Here is a 17,715-nt window from a genome sequence, read left to right as displayed (position 1 = left end):
ATAATGTTTTTGTGTAGCCTTCCTAAACTCTGCAGTACAGGCATTAATGTAGCCCATAGGTTAAAAGATTTTGATGAGCAATAGTTCTCAAGGCTTTCTGAAAGTCTTTCCAAGTTTTTCTTTGGACGTGGGCTGCTTTTTCACTCCTATTCATATTCAGTCAATGTACCTGACCATTTTCAGGAGAATGTTTTGTTTTTTTTTCTTTAAATTCAAGCATAAAAGGGGGCATTTAACTCAAGGGAGGAAGTAGTTTTATTTCTGCACATACCAGATAACTTAGCACAGGACCAGTTTTAAAGTGGCACTTTTTTAGACAAAAAAATCCAAAGATAACACAGTTTGAGTGTGTTATAGCAACAAGCTGATTTCTAAAGAGCTACTAGCTGAAGACTTGGAATAATTTGGTATTGTGTGCAAGAATTTGGAGAAACTTGACAAATAGAGGATAAAAAAAATGCCAAGCCTAAAACAAATATCTACAACAGATGAACAGTAAACAGAAAAAATCCACAAAAACTGACAGAGGATCTATGTACTGTTTACTGAAGACTCATCAGAAATAGCCTCAGTGGAAGGTTGGCTATCAACAAGCCATTATTAAGGAAGGGAAATGGGGAGAAATGGCTGAGGTATGCAAAACTTCACAAGAATTGGACTCTACAGAGGACGTCAGGGTAGAGGGTAGAACAGTGGGTGTCTACAGTCATCTGTATAATATGGTGGAGGCTCTCTGGAGGTTTGGGGCTGTGTTTCAGTCAATGGTGTAGGGGATCTTTTAAAAATGAATGGGAAAGTAGCGTCATATTTAGATCCACCATGCAATGCAATCTGAAAAGTGTCTGACTGGCAGTGACATAATTTTTTAGCAGGAAGGTGATCCCAAACAAAGAAGAGCTTTGAATGTCCCCTAAGAAGACTGGAGAACTATTCCTGAAGAGTATTTAAGCTTGCTTAAGAGAGTTCGTGTTGTGCTGATGAATAAATGTAGTCATACCAAATATTGGCTTTCAAGCTCCCTAAAATTGTACAGCCTCCGTTTTTCTTTTATCCTGTATTTCCCTGTATGTTTCTATACGTTTCAACACTTCTAGATTCAGCACATTACTGTTTAAGAAAAATTAGTGTTCAGGAGGCAGAGTATTACTCCAGGATTTGGTTTGGAAGAAACAAAATTACACTATTACAAAATCTATCGCAAGTTTCTGTATGTCACATTTGAAATCAAGCGTTGAAAATAAAATATAATTGAAAATATATACTTTTACAAAATACACAAGAAATAAAGACTTCAGACTAGCATGTGTTTTAACGTGTTCAAAAAGAAAAAAAAAATCGAGATTATTGCGCGCTGAAATTTGGAACTTCCTAATTTCCGATGTTTGTGAACGCAACATGTAGTTGAGCGTACTTGGTTTTGCTTTAGAGTGCAGACAAACTATCTGCTCAAGATACTCAGTTTGTCATAAGTCAGACGTTATCATGTTTTTAATTCGCCTCACAGTGTATTAGCTTTTAGTTATCGTTTATCTGGCGTCGTTCAGTCGTAAAGGCGCGAGTGGGAGATGACAAGAGCTCCCACTTGGCGTGTTCACAAAACGAGCAGTCACTAGGTAGAAGCAAATCCCGGAACTTGAAACGGTAGGAAGTGAGCTAACGTTAGCTAGCTTTTTGTTGACAGTGTGCTTGCTGTCAAACCAGAAACCGACCTAAGCAGAAGTACCCGGAGTTAGTTAGCTACCTACTTGGAGACTTCAGCCTGCCGCACTTTTATTTGGGCCGAATTTGGTTTGAAGTTTCCGTCACTTTTAACCACTTGTGGCTCTAGAAGATGGCATCGAGGGGAAGCTTCACTGGTCCTCCGATGAATTCGAGTATGAGCCCCATGAATGTTGGGCATGCCGCGGGCATGAGGATGCAAGGAATGCCCCAGCCTCCGGGGGGATATCCCAGAAGCATGAGCAGCGTTCCCCAATACCCCCAGGTTGGTTCTGCTTGATTTCTCCGTGTCAAATAAAGAAACTGAGTGAAAGGTGAGGGTGACGGTATTTGTCCGATCACCCCCATGTCTTTTTAAGCCTTTCGTTACTTTGGAGCCTTAAATTGGTGTTTAAATAAAATTATCTAATTGAAATACTCACCCGAGAGACATGGAAATAAAAAAAAAAACCCCATAAAGCTCATTATTCTTCATATATATCACCGTGTGGACACTACTTCCGCCTTCGAAGTGGGTGTAATTATTTATTGATTACCGCAATCATTAAGTGTAACCTTTTTTCTTTTATGGCATTTGAAGTGGTACATAAAAGTAGTGGGACGTTTAATTCAAATTGATATCGTTTAGCGTTTTGTGCGCGTGTGAAAAAGAAAATCACGTGGTTGCCCGCTTCGCCTCCTGTCAGTTAGCGTGAAAGCAAAAGTTTATCAGCCCCATCTGCCCAGAGGCAAGCCTGCATACATCGTGCCAGTATTGTCACCATCTGCAGCTTCTCCCGTAGTTAACAGACACCATCGCAGTTACCCCCGTTTTGACAGTTGGAGCCATTTGGGTTTAGACTTTTTTTTAATGTTTACAAACTGGACAAAGTGTGAGAATTCTCACAATTTGTTGATACATTATTTACAGTACTGATGTGTTACATAAAAAGACATAATTAAAAAGAAAAAAAATCTAGTCAGTAACAGGTCTTAAAATAAATACACCCTCAGATGTGTAACAAAGCACAACACATCACACTGGGTTATTATTTATATAACAAAACCTGAGCCGAAATGCAGAAGCAGTGTGTGAAAAACTAAGCACGCCTCAAGATTCAGGAGCTTGTTCAACTGCTTTTAGCAGCAACAGTGTGAAGTAATCCTTTTCTGTATGACTTTATCAGCCCTTCACAGGAGGAATTTTGGTGCACTCTTCTTTACAACATTGCTTCAGTTCATTGGCATTTGCAGGCATTTGTTTATGTGCAGCTCTCTTAAGATCCTGCCAAAGCATTTTACGCGGGTTGAGGACTTTGATTGTGTGATTACACCACGTTGATTCTTTTCTTCTTGAGCTGTTCTGTTGTAGATTTGTTTGTGTGCTTGTGATCATTACACTCGAGTTTTAGCTGTCAAGTATATGGCCTCGCATTTGACTTCATCACCGCGCTTGACAGCTGGTATGAGGTGTTTGTGCTGTTATGCTGTGTTTAGTTTTCACCAAATGTAGTGCTGAGCATTATGGCCAAATATCCCCAGTTTGGTCTCACTTGTCCAAAGGACATTGCTCCAGAGGTTTTGTGGTTTGTTCAAATGTGAGAGCCTTTATTCTGGAAGCCCGTCCAAACAAGCCATACTTGTTTAGTTTTTTTCTAATTGTGCTGCCATGAACTTTAACATTTAGCATGCTAACTGAGGCCTGAGAAGTAGCTCTTGCAAAGTTTGAACTTGGAGTGAATTTACTGGGACGTTCACTCCTGGGAAGATTGGCAACTGTCTTGAATGCTTTCCATTTGTGGATAATAGTTCTCACTGTAGACAGATGGATTCATATTGTTTGGAAATTACCTTATAAGGCTTTCCAGATTGATGGGCAGCAGTTGCTTCTCAAGGACTATCGCTGATGTGTTCGTGTTAACACACCTGAATCCTCCAAACCAGCAAACTGTCAAAACCTCTGCTGTTACAGAGGTGTTCACACTTCCTGAAACTAATAAATTGATGAAGTGCATTAGCAGCATCTGGCTGTTACTTTACTGCTTCTGCATTTCTATTTATTTTTTTTGTTTAACAATAAATAAAAACACAGTGTAATATGTCATGTGTTGTATTTCATCCAAGGTTATATTTAGCAAATTTTAAAGCATGCTAAGAACCAGATTTCTTTTCATTATATCCTGATACGTGAAACCTTTAAGTTGAAAGAGGTTGTGCTTTGTGTAGATGGAGATAAAGACTGCAGTGCCATAACAGTTTTTATATGCACAACTTCATAATTAAACCATAGAACTTAAAAACTTAACCCCACCTGCAGAAACAGTGCATTTACGTTTTTGGCATGTTTTTAATGGGGCTATTATGACTCATAATATTTATGGTACAACCAAAAGCATACAGTGTAAGTGACTATACTGTATGTCACTGTGCACTCTTTTTACTCACCAGATCCAAAAAGCTAGAATTTGATATAAGTTGATCATACAATATGAAATTTATGTGCACACAGCTTAACACATCATTGGTTTTATTATTATTATTATTTTAAAATGGGTACTTTTTTCTGTCTCTTTAGTAAATCAGATCCTTGATTTCTTTTAGTCCTAAATGAAATATTCAACTTTTTGTGTAGATATGGAGAAATCGTTCCGTGAAATCAGTTTCCCTCTTTTTCTCTAGCGCCCCGGGATGCCATCCAGCAGAGTGGGGGGCCCCATGGGGTCAATGGGGGGTCAGCTGCCTGGTCCCTCTTATGGTAGCAGTAGCATTCCCATGCGGGCAGGCATGGGACCCCCGAGCATGGACGCCTCTAGGAAACGGTTTCTTCATCAGCAACAGCAACAACAAGAGGTGCTGGGAGGCCTCAGACGAGGGTAAGAGAGGAGAGGGGACAAAATGTAGGGGATGGTACTGCCAGTGTTTGGACCTCACTGCCATCTAAAATAACTAGCTAATCAGTCCTTCATGACTTTTAAACAGTTAAATCTATTATTGATTATTCATTAAGTAAATAAAATCCAAAAATGTTTTCTTTTTTCCTCTTATCATTAACTCTTTACCACTTGAAAGCTGCTAGTAGTGACCTGCTGAAACTCTTTTCAGAACTGCTGCTGAAAGTTGGTTCTAGATGAAAATCACTGGGTTTGCTACACAAGTGATGGAGTGTTAGTGAGGGTGGTCTCTGCCTATGTAGCGAGCCTTAGAGAAAACCCAGAAACTGTTCTAATGGTTTTCAAAGCACATCTTTATTGATATATACTGAGGTTTGTGATTAAGGGTGCTGGGGAGGTCATTAGATGTCGCCTTTATAGGGGAAAGAGTTAAATCACTTATTCAAAGAGTTAAAACTGTTACCAGGTATTTTTTGTCCAGTAACTTAGAAATTATGTAAAATAGGTTCACCTCTTAAGTTTTTGCCAAGCCTAATTTTAATAATGGGCAGAAACATCAAGCAACAGCAATCATTTTTATTTTTAGCACTTGACGGCTTGTCACATGTCTCCCCTTTTTTATTGAGGAGCTTTTGTGCTTATTTCCAGCTCCATATTGTTGGTCTTGTAGTTTCCTAGAGTAGCTCTGGATGATTTACAGTTTAAACTTACTCATCTTATACTGTGCATACTGGCTCCATGGGTGTAGTGATTTACACATTCCCCTTACAAGATTCCTGCTTCTAGATGGGGAGGAGATGCACAAATGCACCCTCAGGGGGTCGCAAGCTAGTGCACTCCTAGTTCCTGGCCCAACACTGGATAGATGTGAGGGCTGTGTCAGGAACGGCATCTGCGCCAAAGCAAACACGCAGATCCATCCACCCCTTAAAGAGCATCCAAAAAGTACCTCATCTTATACTTTGCCTTAGTCCTTCAGCTGGAAACTGAAAGTGCTATGTAAACACTAGTCTGTTCCTAACACCTACCTCAAAGCCAACTTTCTGATAATTGGCTGCCCCACGTAACAGAAGTGGCTCATAGCCAGAGCTGTGTGGCTAAGATGACTATAATAAAGGTATCTGCTCTTGCTGACATCATAGGGAGAAAAAGGTAGATAAAGGTTTTTAAAACCAAACATTTAGATTCGTCCAAAGCCAGAGGTTTAAACTCCTAGGTATTGCTTGTACATATGCTGACCTCTTTTGTAACTTTGCCCATGTTTAACATGAGTGTCCACAGGTATAACAATAAATATAATGGGCCCACTTTAAAGATACCAAACCAAATTCAGAGTTTTACTGAAACCAAAAGCCAGGTTCAACTGCACTGCCAAGTCCAACATTAACATTCTTTTTAGGATTATTTGTGACTTAATGACTCCAGGAAAGAGCTCACTAGAATAAAGACATTTTTTGTGTAAAAATAAAAGTATTGATATGAATCTGGTGTACAGGAAAACACGGTCACTGTAGGGAGTTTTCCATTAATATTTTCTTTGACAAAATGGGTGGAGTCATCCAGCTATAAAAATGCAGTAATTTTTTTTTTTCTTTTTCCCCTTTTGTGGTTTATTTACATTGTCTCAACAGAACGTTTCATTCATGATTTGTTCTCCCGTCTGTTTGTGAAGTGGCTGTACTGTTAAAAGCACAGCTCAGATCACACAGACACGAGGATACCAGCGTCTCATGACTGGCCTTTGCTTTCAAAGCAGCAGACACAAGTGGGTATTTTTGACTTCAGACTGCTCCGTGACACCACGCTGATAAATGCGGCCATCCGTAATGCTTCGTCCACAATGATTCTGTTGTGTTTTTAAGGTTAATTTCATAAAAAAGTCAGTATCTTAGCATAATCTCAGTCTAGGAGGATTAGTGAGTCATGGTGCCACCATCCTAAATTCTCATTTAATCACATGGAAATTAAATTCAGTCATTGCCAAGGTGAAGTGTATAATTAAGGAACGAAATCAATGTAATGAAGTCGGCAAGTAAAAACCTGAAGCACTCTTTTAGGGGACTTAATTAACATATCACATTGGCCAAGATTATATTATCGCACTGTGAAGTCTTCCAATTATTGGTAATCGGGTTAAATGAAAGGGATCTTTTATTTGATCCTATATCATGTGTTGGTATGTGGCCAGTTTCTGTGAAATTGGTTGACTAAAGTCATACTTATGAGGCCAAAAGCAAAATGATGACACACACACTGAAAAACAAACAGAATGGCCCAGTTTGAGGTATTCTTGGAAATCAGGTCCTCCACATCGTAGAGACTGTTAATGCGGTCATTTAATGTCTTCTTTCCAAACTGAATCATTTTCCTTGTTTTTTCTCTGTGATTCAGAGCAAAAAGGCGCAAGATGGCTGACAAGGTTCTGCCACAGAGGGTAGGAAAACCTCAACCCCCTTGAATCACACTGTTGTCACAGTTGGCTGTATTTCCTCAATCTTCACCTGCTACTGTCTTCTAGATCCGAGATCTGGTCCCGGAGTCCCAGGCCTACATGGACCTCCTGGCCTTTGAGAGGAAGCTGGACCAGACCATCGCTCGAAAGCGTATGGAGATTCAGGAAGCCATCAAAAAGCCCATTATGGTATGTGTTCTTTATCCATTGTCATGTAGTTAAAAGTATACCTTAAGAAGATTATTTTTAGGCTTTGTCATCTGAAACAAATGAGAAATCAGTAAAACATGATCTCAGCTGTAATCCGAGTTCCTGCCGAGAACAGTGTAAGCAGTTTCCACAGAACAGCAGGACACAGTAAAGTTGGTTCCCACACTGAAATCTGACCTTTGTGTTTTCTTGCTACAATTTTAACTGTTAGCGTTAACATTAGTGGCAGAAACACTCGGTCTGCTGAGATGTGTTCACAACAAAAACACCTCCAGCAGCAGGAAAATCTGCATTAGCAGTAAATTAATCCAACTGTGACACGGCCGCAAACAGTGTGACTGGTGTGAAGTTAAAACGGTCACAACTTTTTCCTGTGAATCCCTCGTTAGGTAGCAGTGTTTCTCCGGTCTTAATAATGTGAACTTATACATAAGAATGAAGTTATTGTAAACACCCTTAATAGCCTGAAATGAAGCGTTTGTCTTTGTTGGAGAGTGCGTTTGGCAAGTGAGCTCGAGAGGCTCAATTGTTGCCAGAATTCCTGATACATCTGCTTGTCCCTCTGAAATTACACAGCAAAAGCGCAAGCTCAGGATCTACATTTCCAACACGTACACTCCCAGCAAACCCGAGGGTGAGGAGGCGGAGAAGGTGTCCTCCTGGGAGCTGAGAGTTGAGGGCAAACTCCTGGAGGAAGTAAGTAAAAAAAAACAAAACGCATTCGAGTGTTCTCACTATTGTCCCGGTGTGGTCTGACTGCAAGTATTTCAGTCTTTCTCATTGTGTTTCTTCAAACTTGAGTTGGCCAGTGTTCTTGGCTCAGACTATGCAGCCAGATGTGTGTTTACAGCTTTTCTCATTCCACCCCACAACTGCTGACACACACACACACACACACACACACACACACACACACACACACACACACACACACACACAGGATCTCATTTGAAATACGGAATTGAAACCACTGGCCGTTGCATACCATGAGCTGACTAGCCTCCCCTCCCGACATCAATTCTAGCTCGACTCATTGTGTCATCTGGGGCCACATGAAGGAGAAGGAGGTCTTTTTTTTTCTTTTTTCTTTTTTTTTGTCTGTTAAAATTTCTCCTCAGTCTCATGGGTTTAGGCATGTGTAGGAGTATTGCATGGAGCAACAGAAAAAGGGATGTGAGGGAAAGGAGTGAAAGGGGTCGTGTTGAGCAAACAGACTCTGACAGGGCTGGGGAGCGGGCAGACAAGGGGAGGTGAAGACAGCTTTTTCTAGTCTACAGTTTTGCGCTTCACCACCACCCCCAATGCGGTCAGAGCTGAACAATGCAGCTGCACACTGACACAGCACAATAGGAATACACGGCTTTCTTGCTGCTCCGTCCTTCTGACACTTTTGTTTCATGCTTTCTGTCTTCCCAGGCTGGCAAGCAGAAGAGGAAGTTTTCATCTTTCTTCAAAAGCCTGGTGATTGAGCTTGATAAGGAGCTCTACGGGCCTGACAACCACTTAGTAGAGGTATGACATAAACCTTGGTTGCAGTTCCATTCAGAACATTGTAGGCACATTGACACCAGAAGCTTGATTGATAATACTTCGCCAGCACCGACCTTGTTAAGCTGTGGTCAAGTAGCTGAGCTCAGATTGAAACACTAAAAGTTTGGAGCCAATCCTTCTTTCTTTTTTTTTTTTGACTGTGTAGGCGGGCTTATTGTGCGTGAAGTCATCCCACACATAAACCAGATTCTTTGTTTGTTTTTTTAACTGAAAAATTGTGGTCAACAGTGGTGAAAGTGAGAATTTCCAGTCTTAGGGATCTGCTGATGGAACAGCTTATTTAAACTGGCACTGAGCCATTATTGTTGTAAAGTAGTTTTGTAAATTTCATGCTAATAAAATCTGCTTATCTGTTTAACAAAAAAATCACGTCTTCATCTTCCAGTGGCACAGAATGCCCACCACTCAGGAGACGGATGGTTTCCAGGTCAAAAGGCCAGGAGACGTGAATGTTAAATGCACCCTTCTGCTCATGCTCGACCACCAGGTGCCACTTACTTTCTCAATCGTCAATACATTTTTTCCCGATGATATTTCTTGTTTTCCACCAACACTCGCTTTGTCCCGATGCTTTTCTTTGATCAGCCCCCTCAGTACAAACTGGATCCACGGTTGGCTCGCCTTCTGGGTGTACACACACAGACACGAGCCAGCATCATGCAAGCTCTCTGGCTTTACATCAAGAACAACAAGCTGCAGGACAGTCATGAGAAGGAGTACATCAACTGCAACCGCTATTTCAGACAGGTAATGGCAAATGGCTAGAAATGGCTCGTGGCGCTTTGATATTTTGGCACTGAAACTTCATTTTGCATGTATTTAATTTTACAGCTAAATCATTTGCATTCAGGCAATTATGATTTTTGTGAGGTGTTGTTTTTGTAGCCCTTTCCAAGACCTCAAATAGAAAAAAAAAAAAATTCCCCTTATGTTGTCTAACTTGCTCTGTTCTTTAACTAAATCCTGTCCAGATCTTCGGCTGTCCACGCATGAGGTTCTCTGAGATTCCCATGAAACTGGCGGGCCTGCTGCAGCACCCTGACCCCATTATTATCAATCACGTCATTAGGTAGGGGAGCCTGGATCATGTTACCTCTTTTTGTCTGAAAAAAGTTACATCAGCCTCTCAGTGAATATTAGAAAGCCCTGTGTGTGAGGCTCATGCTGAACTATAGTTTCCTTAGCTTTATGATTTAGCCTGTTATTTCTTGATGTGCTTATACAAGTGTGCTGTCAGCATCACTCCTCCTCGTCAAACTGTCATTGTGTCTCCCCCGAGCAGCGTGGATCCCACCGATCAGAAGAAGACTGCATGCTACGACATCGACGTGGAAGTGGACGACCCACTTAAGGGCCAAATGAACAGCTTCCTGTCTTCTACAACCAACCAGCAAGAAATCGCTGCCCTTGAGATGAAGGTAAGGCTTCATCTGCACTTCACCAGAGTCGTGGAGGGGAAAGAAATTGCATACTCCATTTAATTCTGAAAATGTGCTGCTGGTGTTTGTATTCGCTACAGATTCATGAAACCATTGAGTACATTAACCAGCTGAAGACCGAAAGAGATTTCATGCTGAGCTTCAGCAATAATCCACAGGAGTTCATCAAGGACTGGCTGAAGTCTCAGTCCAGGGATCTGAAGGTAAACGCTATGCTACAGCTTCTAAACTGCTCATACATGCTTGTCTACACAACAGCAAAACGTATTATAGTTTAGTAACGTGATATTTGTATCATCTTCCCTCACTTTGAGCATTTATTCATATTTGTACAGTTGCCTGCAAAGCTTTCCCTGTATTTAATAAAAAAAAGCTGCAGTTATTTTGTGAGCAGTGGTAGTATGTTTCCAGCTTTCATAGACAATTAACAGCTGGGCACACAAAGGCACCATTGGTTCACGGGACTGTGTCCAAACATAGCATTGGTATTCAGATGAAAGCAAAACACCAGTTAGCTGTTTGTGCTGCATTCCTCATCTGGAGAGACTTTAGCACCTGGATTAAGATGTAGGCCTGTAGGAACCAGGCTCAGTGAATCATTGATCCATCAGACTCTCAGTACTACTACAGTCACTTGGCAGTGCATGAATCAGTCTTTACAGTACTGTTTTAGCATGTGGGAATAGAAACCCTTTTCTTTATTCATTCAATTTTGGTTCCTTGTGTTCAGTGATGCATTTCTGTTCATTCAGTTGATGACAGATGTGACTGGAAACCCAGAAGAGGAGAGGAGGACCGAGTTCTACCATGAGCCCTGGGTGCCAGAGGCAGTGGGCAGATATGTTTACTCCAAAGTAAGTAGTTTTTAGTGCTAACTACTGTTAGCTTATACATGTCAAGATGTGGTAAGTCAAAACATTACACCAAAATAAAATTATAAAAACAACTCGAAATTTCAAAACCAATGTGTGATGTCACACCATCCATCTTTTCTATACAGTTTGTGGTTTTGCCATTGAGTCTAACCTGTTCTTTGTTATAGGTGCAGCAGAGAAGACAAGAGCTGGAGCAGGTGTTGGGTATCCGACTCACCTAAATACAATTCTAGAGGAGTCACAGCCACCTTAGGTTTACTCATCAGTTGTTAATGTTCCACTCAGCTGAAACTGGAAGCCTTTTACCTTTAAATGTTCAGAAAGCCATCGTCACTGACGCAGAGTTCGGGACCAAAGTGATGCTTATATGACCTTTAATAATATCTTTGCCTTGTAGTGTGTGTTATATTGAGCCTGTTTAAATAACCTTTATCCTTTTTTTTAAGTTTTGCAATATGTTTTGTCTCTGGTACAAAATGCTGTTTAAGCACTGGTGCTGTTTGGGTGTTTTCACCGTCACTTTGAGTGCTGTTTTGAAAGAGGGATGTGTTTACCCTTATATTGAAAAGCCATAATTTTTAGATAAGAGCAATGCCTAATCTTCCAGGAGGCATGGTAGAATTAAGCATTTCATTCCAGTGTATATAATATGTTTAATGCTTTTGCAGCATTATTGAAAGTTGAAATGAAACATTCTGATTTTGTGAATGTTTACACGCCGTTTTTATTTGTTTGTGGGGTGATTCGAGGGGAATAGGAGCTGAGGCTCTTTAGATTGAACGGATCCATACCTTCAAAGAAAGTTAACTGCTATTAATAATTTGATAGGAATGCAACTGCAGTATGTCAGCTAAAAAAAATTTTTTTTTAAAAGCGCCAAAATATTGTGTACAGTTTATAGTTTCATGATTTAAAGCTTCGCTGTTTTGTTGACTCTTTGTACATCAGTCTTAAAGTTCTTGAAACATTCCTTTTTGTCAGATATCATTGTGCCAAAATGTGTTTAGTGAAGAAGGCACATAGGATTTAAGATGAGGTAAAAACGTTATGTACAAATGTTATTTTTGTACAGCTTCTCTTTGTTAAATGTTTGCATGTTGTGTATCAATCAAAAGCCTTTATCTTTTATACATTTGGAGTATTTTTTACAATAAATATACTTACAAATGTTCACTATACTGTGTTCTTTAACAACGTTCAGCTTGTTACAGAGGGGTAAGAATTTATATAAAATATTGTCCGTTGTAGGCTTGTAATAACGTCGTCTACCGCACACCCTCGATTGCGTGCTTAGAGAGCTGCAGATATGGCGCGAGGTGCATGTTGGGGCTGGTTGCAAAGCTTAGGTGCCTCTGAGAGCAGCCGTTTCAGGTATGTCTGGTCTTACTCAAACAGCTTCTGTTTACCACTCCTCAAATAACAGCCAACCCTAAAACACCCTTCACTAACAGATCTCCGTCTCGGCTTGTAATGCAACACTGGTTCAAAGAAAAGGCCAGCCTAACGTTTAACATTGAGTTATATACTTTGATCGTTTGTACATGTATTTACTGACTTAATTATGCTTTGAATATGGTCTCTTTTTTCAATTTAATTACACTTTATTTATATAGCACCAAATCACAACAAGGGTCAACTCAAGGTGTTTTATATTGTAAGGTAGACCCGATAATAACAGACACAATTCCTTAGTATTCCAAGAATTCATATTGGTTACATAGAAATTATTTTTAAAACTAAAAAGAATATTCGAATTTTTTTTTTACTACACCCTGCCTGCACCGTCTCTTTCACCTCTCCTGTGCACTGTTTGCTTTGGATGTTTGATCCCAGGCATTTAAATGCCTCTACCTTCACTACCTCTCATCCTTGGATCATTATTGTCACACCAGCCTGCCCTTTATTCACAAACGTATTCTTCACCTCACTTCTACAATTTTTCATTCCTTTCCTCTCCAGTTTGTCTTCTACCTCCTCCCTGCTCTCACTACAGATTACAATGTCATCTGAGAACATCATAGTCCATGGATTCTCCTGCCTGAACTCATCTGTTAATCTTTCCATCACTACTGCAAACATTAAGGGTCTCAGAGCAGATTCCTGATGTAATCCCACCCCCACCTTGAACCCATCTGCCACTCCTACTGCGCGCCTCACCACCGTCTCCCTGTCCTCACACGTCCTGAATTTAAAGGTGTAGTTTTTAAAAATGGACTGTAGGTGCCGGTGTCTGCATGTGTATATATTATATATAAATGAAATACCACGAAGAAGCACCACTGTACCGGAAATAGCGCCTGGTCTGCAGTGGCTTTAACCGGATGTAGAAAATTCAAGATGGAGGTGGACGGAATTGATCATGTAGGTGTATTTTTTTCCCCTGCTGCTTTGTTGCTTTTATGACTACCATGCGAAGAAAACGTTTCTGTTTTGCTGAGGGTCTAATAGTTTATTTAAAATCGGTTGTTTGAGTGAAGGATGCGGGGCTGCAGTGTAAAAACTGAAACGTCATTTCATTGAAAACAGCGATTGTGCCGGTTTGCTGTCTCATTGTAGCTAACCCAGCTAGCTTCTCACGATGACTGGCAGCGAAGTGCTGACAGTTTATTCTATTCTTAGCTTTTTTTTGACCACGCATGGATGCTTATTTCAGCATAATCTAAGATATATATGTGTGAGTTTATTATATGGAAACACCAAGCGTTACTTCATTAATATACGTGCACTTCTGTACGTAAGCTAACTTGACGTTAGTTTGCTAATGAACTGTAATTGTTGGGAGATAGTTAGCATCACACTCTTTAGCGCTTATTGTTAGATAGGTAACTTTTGGGATGGGTTTTTTTTTCCTTACCTAAAAAATATTTTACGTGTTAGTGCTACGGGTTAGGCCTAATGGCTAATGTAAACAGTGGTCAATTTCAGCCAGCCACCATCCACCAATTTAATCAATGAAAACTGGACAAACGTGTATTTCTGTTCTTTTTCAATCTGGGAAATCCTCAAATATGAACAGGTTTACAAAATATCTGCCGGAAAACCAGCTTGATCTAAAGAAACTGATAATATCAAGTTTAGCTTACACAATTTGCCGTCGCCTGATAAATATTGTGTACTTTGCATTGTCCAACATCGGGCATGTACGTTGGACTTTTCCTGACCACAAAATGCTAATGTAGATTATTTATATGCTGCTGACTTCATCTAAAAGAATATTGGGGGGGGGGGAATTCAGTACACGAATATTTTTACACCATAAGTCTATAGACTGTTATATAATTGGTATCTTAATCTTTAACTTTAAATGTAGTGGCGTAAATGCTATAGTAGGAAAAAGAGACGTGGTTTGCACCCTTCAGGAGATATCTGCCTAACTGAAACTGTTTGCATAGAGGCTGCTTCATATTGAGGGTATACAGAGTACACAGTGACGTCTCTGCTCCAATTTAGCATTGCGTTTTGACTGGAGCCTATTCCAGCTGTCATAGGGCCAGTGGCAGGGTACACCATGGACAGGTCACCAGTCTGTTGCAGGGCTAATGCATATATACAACCATTCGTGCTCACATCACACCGTAACCAATGAATCTTACTCTACCTTGGACTGGATTCAAACCCAGAACCTTCCTGCTGTGATACAGCAGTGTTAACCACCATACCACACTTAATGGAGGACTTTTAAGTTGCAAATGGGGACTAAAGGAAAAGCACTTCTCATTAGTGATAGTCCATTTGACCCAGTTTGCTGTCGCCTCAGTCAAAATCATCATCACTCACACAAATTGGCAGGCAGCTTAGCAATCAACTGGTCAGCATACTTTCTTAGCTTAAAACAAAAATGAAACAAAATTGATGGCTTATGAATGCAGTCATTGATTGATGCATATTTAAATGTCCAATAGCTTGCTGTGAAGAAGTGTCACCACGTGGCAATGTGTTTCTTTAGCAGATGGAGATGGGGGAGAGTAAAGGTGGATCAGGTCTGCGGCAGTACTACTTATCTAAGATAGAAGAGTTGCAGGTGAGGAAATGAGAAATCATTTTTGGGTTTTTCGCTTTTTAACGCGTGCTCGCCTGTCAGTCCTGACCTGCTTTTTTTCTTCATAGTTGACTGTGAACGAGAAGAGTCAGAATCTCAGACGTCTGCAGGCACAGAGAAATGAGCTCAATGCCAAAGGTATGGTGCTTTATCTTCCTGCCACATCACTGGGAATTGTGTCATGTTGTACACAGTCGGATATGAACTTCAATTTCCTTTGTTACTTTGGTCTCAGTGCGTCTCCTTCGTGAGGAGCTGCAGCTACTACAGGAACAGGGATCCTATGTGGGAGAGGTGGTGAGGGTTATGGACAAAAAGAAAGTGCTAGTTAAGGTATGCTGTGTACATTCACCATGCAGCATCCTTTTTGAATCAGTCGTGGATAGTTTAAATTTATGTCTGTTCATCATTCTCAGGTGCATCCAGAGGGAAAGTTTGTGGTGGATGTGGACAAAAACATTGACATCAATGATGTAAGTATTATAAAACCTGAGTCCATTTGTAATCTTTACTGTAAAGTATGATAGAGCTAAACAAGAAAAAAAATGCATTTTACTTATAAAATAAGTACTAGGAATCAGAAAACCTAAACTGTTCTGTTATTATTCTGTCAAATCGCCACTAGGTGACTCCAAACTGTCGTGTAGCTCTGCGTAACGACAGCTACACCTTGCACAAGATCCTTCCTAACAAGGTGGACCCTCTGGTGTCCCTCATGATGGTGGAGAAGGTGCCGGACTCCACCTATGAAATGATCGGTGGCCTGGATAAGCAGATCAAGGAGATCAAAGAAGTGATTGAGCTGCCCGTCAAACACCCCGAGCTGTTCGAGGCTTTAGGCATTGCCCAGCCCAAGGTGGGTATTTGACGAGAGAGCCGATGGTACGAATTTCAGAAGTTTCTCTTAGGGTTTTAAATTCATATCTTTGACACATTTTCTGGTCTTGTTGTCTGCCCAACATTTACTTCAGTCCTAAAACATCAAAAGCAAAGGGGGGGGGGGATACTTTGATTAAATCAGTTAACTAATGCTACACTTGTCGCATCTGTGTAGGTGGTGCAGATTTTCATTTTTCTTTGTGCTTGCAGGGTGTGCTGCTCTATGGCCCCCCAGGTACAGGGAAGACCCTCCTTGCCAGAGCTGTGGCCCATCACACTGACTGCACCTTCATCAGGGTGTCTGGATCAGAGCTGGTCCAGAAATTTATCGGAGAGGGTGCGTGCCTTTTCTTTCCTGTACACTGGGGTCGAGTTGATCCCCATGTTTTTAATAACAGGTTTTGGTTGATTTCTCCCTGGCTGTCCGCAGGTGCCCGTATGGTGCGCGAACTCTTTGTCATGGCGAGAGAGCATGCTCCGTCCATCATCTTCATGGATGAGATTGACTCCATCGGCTCATCTCGTCTGGAGGGAGGCTCAGGCGGGGACAGTGAGGTGCAGAGGACAATGCTGGAGCTGCTCAATCAGCTGGATGGCTTCGAGGCAACCAAGAACATCAAGGTACTGCAGAAGATCACTGTGTAATCTTATATCCTTACTATGAACACTGAGGTGTAGAGTTATGTGCATAGGACAGCCTCTTAAAACATGCATCACTGATGACATTTCGGCTTGCTGTATAGGTTCTTTATGCATAAATGATGACATTTTGTGGTACAACTGGTATTTATTTATATGCCAGCATCACCTAAAGTTGCTGATGACTACAGAAGACCTTTATATTTCGAAACAAGTAATGCTGCATTTGTTAAATAAATGTTCATGAGTGTCAAATATAGGAGTTAATGTATTAAAAAACCCCAATTATTCAAATATACTTGATAGTATGTCATCTGTCCCTGCAGGTCATCATGGCCACTAACCGTATTGACATCTTGGACTCGGCTCTGCTCCGGCCAGGCAGGATTGACAGGAAGATCGAGTTTCCGCCTCCCAATGAAGAGGTAGTTAATCGTTATAACCTTTAGCGTGTTTACTCACACATGCTGAGTTTTTTTGTATCTAAGCACACTTAATTATGCGCCCACAGGCCCGTCTAGATATCCTGAAGATCCACTCCAGGAAGATGAATCTCACTCGTGGCATTAACCTGAGGAAGATTGCAGAGTTGATGCCTGGAGCTTCTGGTGCTGAGGTTAAGGTAAGAATTAACCTGCTAAATGGAAGCCGTGTTAAATGAGGGACTACATAATTAAATTTCCCCTACTGCATTTGTGTATTATAGGGCGTCTGCACAGAGGCAGGGATGTATGCTCTGAGAGAACGGAGAGTGCACGTCACCCAGGAGGACTTTGAGATGGCGGTGGCAAAGGTCAGTATAACTTCAGGCAAATTTTTGAATGCAGTGTTCACATCTTGCACGATACTAACGCAGTTTGATAACTTTATCAGGTCATGCAGAAAGACAGCGAGAAGAACATGTCCATCAAGAAGCTATGGAAGTAAAAGGCCTTGTGTATTCTTGCACACAATGCAACCACATATGTATATTTCCCTTTTGTTTATGGTTTATAATTGTTTCATGAGTGTGATCCGTCAGTAAAATAGTTTCCCCAATAAA

The 17,715-nt window shown here is 40.9% G+C and overlaps 2 protein-coding genes across 3 annotated transcripts; both read left to right on the top strand.

Annotated features, from left to right (window-relative positions):
- Positions 1–1,387: 1,387 nt before the first annotated feature.
- On the top strand, positions 1,388–12,287 carry smarcd2 (SWI/SNF related BAF chromatin remodeling complex subunit D2). Its single transcript, XM_003441866.5, has 13 exons — positions 1,388–1,984; positions 4,378–4,571; positions 6,981–7,023; positions 7,108–7,230; positions 7,828–7,947; positions 8,668–8,763; positions 9,188–9,289; positions 9,388–9,549; positions 9,774–9,871; positions 10,085–10,220; positions 10,322–10,444; positions 10,994–11,095; positions 11,284–12,287. The coding sequence occupies exons 1-13, from the start codon at positions 1,832–1,834 to the stop codon at positions 11,335–11,337; spliced, it is 1,506 nt and encodes a 501-aa protein (XP_003441914.1). The 5' UTR covers positions 1,388–1,831; the 3' UTR covers positions 11,338–12,287.
- Positions 12,288–13,324: 1,037 nt separating this feature from the next.
- Positions 13,325–17,715, top strand: psmc5 (proteasome 26S subunit, ATPase 5). 2 transcript variants are annotated; one of them, XM_003441865.4, is made up of 12 exons: positions 13,325–13,477; positions 15,063–15,137; positions 15,224–15,293; positions 15,391–15,488; positions 15,572–15,628; positions 15,781–16,011; positions 16,245–16,371; positions 16,465–16,655; positions 17,000–17,098; positions 17,185–17,295; positions 17,380–17,466; positions 17,547–17,715. In XM_003441865.4, exons 1-12 carry the CDS (start codon positions 13,454–13,456, stop codon positions 17,598–17,600), a joined length of 1,224 nt encoding a protein of 407 aa, XP_003441913.1. In that variant the 5' UTR covers positions 13,325–13,453; the 3' UTR covers positions 17,601–17,715. The 2 variants fall into 2 exon arrangements, with proteins under 2 accessions (XP_003441913.1, XP_005471295.1); XM_005471238.4 differs by having other exon boundaries at positions 13,334–13,477; positions 15,066–15,137.

The sequence above is a fragment of the Oreochromis niloticus genome, linkage group LG8, assembly GCF_001858045.2.
Source record: "Oreochromis niloticus isolate F11D_XX linkage group LG8, O_niloticus_UMD_NMBU, whole genome shotgun sequence".
In the NCBI taxonomy this organism is placed as follows: Eukaryota; Metazoa; Chordata; class Actinopteri; order Cichliformes; family Cichlidae; genus Oreochromis; species Oreochromis niloticus.
Note: the sequence above shows the minus strand (reverse complement) of the source record. Positions and strands in the feature narration are given on the sequence as shown.

Excerpts from the sequence above, each read along its gene's own strand:
- smarcd2 (XM_003441866.5), top strand. The coding sequence starts at position 1,832 with ATGGCATCGAGGGGAAGCTTCACTGGTCCTCCGATGAATTCGAGTATG. Across the intron at positions 7,231-7,827 it reads CCATCAAAAAGCCCATTATG|CAAAAGCGCAAGCTCAGGAT; the intron begins GTATGTGTTCTT and ends GAAATTACACAG. Across the intron at positions 7,948-8,667 it reads AGGGCAAACTCCTGGAGGAA|GCTGGCAAGCAGAAGAGGAA; the intron begins GTAAGTAAAAAA and ends CTGTCTTCCCAG.
- psmc5 (XM_003441865.4), top strand. The coding sequence starts at position 13,454 with ATGGAGGTGGACGGAATTGATCAT. Across the intron at positions 13,478-15,062 it reads AGGTGGACGGAATTGATCAT|CAGATGGAGATGGGGGAGAG; the intron begins GTAGGTGTATTT and ends GTGTTTCTTTAG. Across the intron at positions 15,489-15,571 it reads AAAAGAAAGTGCTAGTTAAG|GTGCATCCAGAGGGAAAGTT; the intron begins GTATGCTGTGTA and ends CATCATTCTCAG.